Raw genomic sequence first — 6,778 nt, 5'->3', positions numbered from 1 at the left:
TCGCTTCACCCGAGCGGGGGCTGCGGGGCCCCGACGCGGAGAGGATGGGAAGAAGGCTGCGGATGCCGAAGCGCCCCGAGACGCCCGTGCGCCAGTGACCCTCCGGCCCCCGCCTAGCCCCGCGCGTCTCTCCGGCACCCGCGGGGCCCCTTCCCCGCCGCGCGGGAACCCCCGCGGCCCGGCCGGCCCCCTCCCCCTGTGAGCCGGCGGCGGCCCTCCCGGCGGGCGGGCGGGCGGAGGCCCGGGCGGGCGCGGGCGGGGGCGGGGCGGGGCGGCGCGCTGGGAGCCCGGAGCCCGGCCTTGCGCTCGGCTCGGCTCGCCTCGCGGCGGGCGCCCTCGTCGCCAGCGGCGCACCATGGACGGGCTGCCCGGTCGGGCGCTGGGGGCTGCCTGCTTTTTGCTGCTGGCGGCCGGCTGGCTGGGGCCCGAGGCCTGGGGCTCGCCCACGCCCCCGCCGTCGCCTGCCGCGCCGCCGCCGCCCCTGCCGCCCGGAGCTCCCGGCGGCTCGCAGGACACCTGCACGTCGTGCGGCGGCTTCCGGCGGCCCGAAGAGCTGGGCCGGGTGGACGGCGACTTTCTGGAGGCGGTGAAGCGGCACATCTTGAACCGCCTGCAGATGCGGGGCCGGCCCAACATCACACACGCCGTGCCCAAGGCCGCCATGGTCACGGCCCTGCGGAAGCTGCACGCGGGCAAGGTGCGCGAGGACGGCCGGGTGGAGATCCCGCACCTCGACGGCCACGCCAGCCCGGGCGCCGACGGCCAGGAGCGCGTCTCCGAGATCATCAGCTTCGCGGAGACAGGTGGGTCGGCCCCGCGAGCGGCCCTCGCTCCCCCCTCCACCCCCTTCCCGCCGGCTCTGGCCGCCGCAGCCGCAGCCGCAGCCAGCGCGCCCTGGGGGGAACCCGGACTCCCGGCCCGGCCCAGCCCGCTCGCCTCGGGCCCTGTGCGCTCCGTCCCGGTCGTCGTCCTCTTCCCGCGGGCAGCAACCCCTTCCCGCTGCCCTACCCCCGCCGCGGAGCGCTCTGCTCTCCACCCCGCTCTCCGAAACGGGCCCCAGCGCCTCCGGGTGCGCGCCCCCCTTCCGGCCAATGCGTGCGGCCCTGGCTCCGCGGGCATTCGCTCGGTGATGGCTTAATGTTTTTGTTTCCCACGATCGGAGTGTAGGCTGAGCAGTGTGGATGGAGATGTGTGTGCTTGTTGATATCCGTGGGCCGGAGGAGTGTGTGTGTGTGTGTGTGCGTGTGTGTGTGAGTGTGCCTGCGTGAGAGGCCCCTGGGGCCGCTTCCATCGCCGGGTGGTGTGGGCTTGCCAGGATTGCTGAAGCCTCGCTGGGAAGAGCTAGGCAACCTCTCTTCCGATTGTGTGGGCACTGGAATCGGGCGGAAGGCAGGCTTCTCAACAGGTCCCATCATTTACGCAGAGAAAGACAGTGGCTCGGCTCCGGGGCAGCCCCGTGCCTTTCGGCTCGCCTGGCAGCGGCAGCAGCTCCTTGGCCTTAGAGCCAGTAGAGTTCGTAGTTAACAAAGGGTCGGAGTCCTTTCTGGAATTTTCCCCCGGCCCTGGATTGTAAATTTCTACCACTGTCTAAATGTAAAAATCAAGCAAGGAAAAATACCTTTCCAACTTTAAAAGAAGGAGTAAAATGTGCTCGTGCTGAAATGCTGCAACTGCTCTCGGCTCCGCTGTCCTTTTCAGGACTTGAATGAGCCCGGTGGCTTTTGTGCCCGGAGCTCAGCCCCATTTGTGCCCAGGGGACTTCGGAGAAGGTTGCAGGGGGAAGCCCTGGGCAGGGTGGGGTGGGCAGGGAGCCTTGGGGGGGTTGGTGGCAATTGTGTCCCCAGGCTGCAGATGCCCTCCCCCACCCCCCAAGGCAGCGGGCAGACTGTGCTGGTGCCTCCTGGGGATGAAAAGGGATGAAAAGTTTTGCATGGCCGGGTGTGTAGCAAAGCAGAGACAATCAGGGCTGGTTTGTGCTTAGAAAGAAACACGTTGCCGTTTTAGCTGTCCGACAGTCAGGGGAAGCTGGACATGCAATTAGAGAGCTTGGATTAAACGGTGCTTTGGGGCCCCGAGTAGAAATGTGATTCTGGAAGGTCGAGGAGGCCTTTTGGTCCCGGTGGCACAGAATGACAGCGGGGGCTGTTATATTTCTGGTCCGTTTCACGGAGCCAGCTCTTTGACTTATAAATAACAGATTCAGGTCACAGGCAGCTCGTCCAAGACCAGCTTTTAAGGCTGCACTTTCCCCCATTTCAAAGTCAGATGTCTGTTATTAAAGGAGCCAGGCGGGGCCTGAGGAGGGGGCTGGGAGGGGGACAGTGGTAGGAGGTTTGATAAAACCAGCGGAGGCCACACAGTTGTCTTATTTGTTCTTCCTGCAAAAAAAAAAAAAAATGTAGAGATTGTCAGAGAGAAGGGTCACTGAAATGTAGGATGAGAGAGGAGTCCTCTTGGTTGGCATGGCCTCACTTCTACTTGAGCTAAATTATTGAGAAAACTAACAAGCCAGTTCTCCTTATCCATGGAGATTTCGAACGTGCCATTCACGGGGAGCCAGGGTCTCCTGAAAGGGGTGGGCCTCAAGTTTCAGAACCCAGTGTCCTGTCCCTTGGAGCTACTCGGAAACGAGGGCTGCACTTTGCAGCCTGCAACGCACACGTTCTGTGTCAGAAATCTAAGCAGAGCTGGCTTGTTTGCAGTGGCGGTTCCACTGGGGGTTGGATCAGATCATGCTTAGGTAAACACTGCAAAGAGGCAGTAGGTGGCTCAGCTGGATTTTGCAATGCCCTAAGTTAACCAAAAAAAAAAGAACCCAAACTCTGCTAGAACAACCCACCCCCAAATCCTCAGCGAGATCCTGGTTTTGTTTTTCGGATTTCACAGATACCCGTAACAACTTGTTAAGATCTTGGCCTCCTAACAAGTTCCTCTGTTGAGCTTTGAGTTCTGACAGCCTGTCTCCTGGGAACCCTGGCCTGGGAGAGGTGAGGCCGGGTTTTCTAGGCCCTGACCCTCCGACTCCAACCTGGTCCGGGTTTCTCGATGGGAAATGATTTTCCCCGCCTCTGCCAGGTTACCATCAGAGGCCCAGGCCCCAGGAGAGGAATTTGTGGGCAGGACCGGCCAGCTGCGTGGCCAGTGCGAAGCCCAGCATCACGCGGCAGAGTCCCTGTTTCCCGGCGCCTCACGTTCTCCTTGATCTAACTTGGCCTGCTCTCCCGCTTCTCCGCAGATGGCCTGGCCTCCTCCCGGGTCCGCCTGTACTTCTTCATCTCCAACGAGGGCAACCAGAACCTGTTCGTGGTGCAGGCCAGCCTATGGCTCTACCTGAAGCTGCTGCCCTACGTGCTGGAGAAGGGCGGCCGGCGGAAGGTGCGGGTCAAGGTGTACTTCCGGGAGCAGGGCCCCGGCGAGCGCTGGGCCGCGGTGGAGAAGCGCGTGGACCTCAAGCGCAGCGGCTGGCACACCTTCCCGCTCACCGAGCCCATCCAGGCCCTGTTCGCGCGGGGCGAGCGGCGGCTCAGCCTGGACGTGCAGTGCGACGGCTGCCGGGAGCTGGCCGTGGCGCCCGTGTTCGTGCACCCGGGCGAGGAGTCGCACCGGCCCTTCGTGGTGGTGCAGGCGCGGTTGGGCGACAGCCGGCACCGCATCCGCAAGCGGGGCCTGGAGTGCGACGGCCGGACCAACCTGTGCTGCCGGCAGCAGTTCTTCATCGACTTCCGTCTCATCGGCTGGAACGACTGGATCATTGCGCCCACCGGCTACTACGGGAACTACTGCGAGGGCAGCTGCCCGGCCTACCTGGCGGGGGTGCCCGGCTCGGCCTCGTCCTTCCACACGGCCGTGGTGAACCAATACCGCATGCGGGGACTGAACCCGGGCACCGTGAACTCCTGCTGCATCCCCACCAAGCTGAGCACCATGTCCATGCTCTACTTCGACGACGAGTACAACATCGTCAAGCGCGACGTGCCGAACATGATCGTGGAGGAGTGCGGCTGCGCCTGAGGGCGGGGCTCAGACGGTCCCGCGGCGGGGGGCACGCCGTGCGCGGCAGGGGGGCCGTGGTGGTGCCGCTGGGCTGCCCGGGAGGTGCCCGGGGGAGGCCTGAGATATTTTCCTACTTCTTCATCCAGCCATCAGTCAAAAGCGGAGGGAGAGCCCTCCACGGATATGGCAGACTCGACAGTGCGCACGTGGACGCGCACAGCCGGTGGCACCCTGCCACCCACACAGCAGCCTCCGCGATAGCAGCGAACGGATGCGGTGACAAAGGGCAGCTCAGCCCCAAACGCCTGTCACCCGGAGAGTGGGGTGAGCAGCCACCATCCCCACCAGCTGGCCTGGCCCCTCTGAATCGCGCCTTCCGAGCACACAGAAGAGCACAAAGACAGACACACAGAGAGAGAGAGGGAGGGAGCCCCGCAGAGGAGCAGCAGAGGCGGAGGTGGGGAGCGGGCCGCGGGCGATGGCCGCGTGTCCCCCGTCGCCTGTTCGGGGCCCGCCGTGCCGCGGCATCTCTTGGCTCCAACGCGTGGGCTTCGTTCCCCCGCCTGGGATCCTTCCTGCTGCGGCACCAGGGCAGCCCCCATCCTTTTCCACCCTTGGAGAGGGAAGGAGGCCCAGAAAGGACATCACCTGCCGGAGACGGTGGGGCTGTGGCAGTGACCGTTTGACTGTTGCTTGGGTCCCTGCCTCGACTTCAGTGTGTGTGTGTGTGTGTGTGTGTGTGTATGTGTGTGTGTTTTGGGGGTGGGGAGGGAGGGAGAAGAGAAGGGTCTTAATTTGATGCTTTAACTGATCACTAGCAGTTGAATGGTCATTCGTTCCGGTTGTACAATTGAAAAGGGACTTTCCTACCAGGTCTGACCTTTTAAGTTAAACTCTGAATTGTTCCAAGTGGAAAGAAAAAAGTTGCAATCTGCCCTTCCCTGGGGAGATTCCTCTAGGACTGGTTGGGGAGGAGTGGAAATGACTCTTAGGCAGGTGGGGGTGAGCTCTTAGGAGGAGGGAGCGGTGGGGTGAAGGCGTTCTGGAAATGCTGGGGGGGGGCGCCCCCTCAGCAGGGGCCGAGGGAGCACAGCAGTTTAACTGGTCTTGGGGAAACGGGGAGGCTTTCAGCTGCTTTGCAGAAGTGGCCCACGTGGGCCCCCGGCCACCAGCACCGGCCACAGATGTGGCCCCCGCCTGCTCGCCCGCCCGCCTGCCCCTCCTAGCACTTGCACACCCGCCCGAACGCACATGATACAGCCCTTGCTTATCCGCGTGTGTCCTGAAGTGGCCCTTGGTGGAGCATTGAGCTCGCTCGCCCCCAGAGGTCCAAGTGCCACGTGAGCTATGCAATTTAAAGGGTTGACCCACACTAGATGAAACTGGACTCGTACGACTCTTTTTATATTTTTTATACTTGAAATGAAATCCTTTGCTTCTTTTTTAAGCGAATGATTGCTTTTAATGTTTGCACTGATTTAGTTGCATGATTAGTCAGAAACTGCCATTTGAAAAAGAAGTTATTTTTATAGCAGCAAAAAAAAAAAATACAGTTAAATGTATTATACATAATTTTGGAACCAAAGAGGCCAACAGATCAGTTTTAATTTTTATTAGATGGTGAGGCCATCTTATGTGAGGTGGACGTTCTGAACAATCCCTTGAGTGGCCTGCCAGTGTTTCAGGGTATAAATGGATTTTGTTTATTCAGTTTGATGTGTCTTTTCTATCCTTACACACCCAGAAGGTAGAGTAAAAAAGACGATGGTAGGATGCAGGTGTGTATCCTTAAATCCCCATCTTTGTGTTTATTTAATAAAGCTCCCCTTAGGTTCTGTTTCATAATAATTTAAAACCAAACAATTTTCCCGTAGACTTGCTGTTAAAGTATTTTGCATTTGTGTACAGTTCAAGGAAATAAAAGATGGAGTGCCACGGGCTTCCTGCCTTGTGTGGTGTCTGTGGTGGTGGGCTCTGGGCTCGAGGGGCAGCTGCGGGGGGAGGGCGAGTCCCGGTGTACGGCTTTGTTGCCAGTTGCCTCCCTGGGCAGCTCCCGGCATTCTCTGAGTCCTTGCCACGAGCTCGGATGTCAGGCAGAGAGTCTAGGAAAAGTGGCAGGAGATCCAAATGCAGGACAATTAGCAAATTCATGAATTACACATTTGTTTACTCTTCTAGTCCCGGGACTAATGTTGCACGAAGGCCGCGTCTAGTACCGTTTGAAAGTGCCGGTTAAGCCCCTTCCCTGGGAGCACGTGTGAAACCTGGGAGGTTGAAGCCCACCTGACCCCATCCCCATCCCCATTTACTAACAGAGGCGACTGCGACCCGGAAGAGGTTACCGTCTTGGGATGGAAGCCAGAAATAAGGCCCTGGGGATGCCAGGTGTCCTCTCCTGTGGGGATTTTAACTGGCCGTAGGTGGTGGTGGTGGTAGTAGTGACACCGGCCCAACTGCGGTTGCAGGGATGCCCGGAGGTACCCAGCGGATGCTGTTGTCAGGCGGCCCTTGTATCATCATGCCTTTGTGGGAAATGGCGTTTCCCGGAGTTTGGAATCTGAGGCTCAGAGAGGTTCAGGGCTTACCTGAGGTCACGGAGACCGGACAGGCACCCTGGGCATTTGAGTCCTCTTGCCAGACAGGTGCTGGTCCACCTGTTCCCCTGGCAGGACCGCAGGGCTGAGGCCTTGCTTCATCAGAGGCCCTACAGGGACAGAGGGGCTACAGCGTGTGGTTTGGGGGTCACACGTGGTCTTCCCAGAAATCTCAGGTTGAACAAGTGGGA

At 60.2% G+C, this 6,778-nt stretch overlaps 1 protein-coding gene across 1 annotated transcript; it reads left to right on the top strand.

The window, feature by feature from the left end:
• The first annotated feature begins 273 nt into the window (after window positions 1–273).
• INHBB (inhibin subunit beta B) lies at window positions 274–5,927 on the top strand. Its single transcript, XM_082682082.1, has 2 exons — window positions 274–803; window positions 3,236–5,927. The coding sequence occupies exons 1-2, from the start codon at window positions 356–358 to the stop codon at window positions 4,009–4,011; spliced, it is 1,224 nt and encodes a 407-aa protein (XP_082538208.1). The 5' UTR covers window positions 274–355; the 3' UTR covers window positions 4,012–5,927.
• Window positions 5,928–6,778: the final 851 nt, after the last annotated feature.

The sequence above is a fragment of the Grampus griseus genome (assembly GCF_964374135.1).
Source record: "Grampus griseus genome assembly, contig: HAP1_SCAFFOLD_50, whole genome shotgun sequence".
Classification (NCBI taxonomy): Eukaryota; Metazoa; Chordata; class Mammalia; order Artiodactyla; family Delphinidae; genus Grampus; species Grampus griseus.
The sequence above is the reverse complement of the archived record's forward strand: the minus strand, read 5'-3'. Positions and strand labels throughout refer to the sequence as shown.

Excerpts from the sequence above, each read along its gene's own strand:
- INHBB (XM_082682082.1), top strand. The coding sequence starts at position 356 with ATGGACGGGCTGCCCGGTCGGGCGCTGGGGGCTGCCTGCTTTTTGCTG. Across the intron at positions 804-3,235 it reads CATCAGCTTCGCGGAGACAG|ATGGCCTGGCCTCCTCCCGG; the intron begins GTGGGTCGGCCC and ends GCTTCTCCGCAG.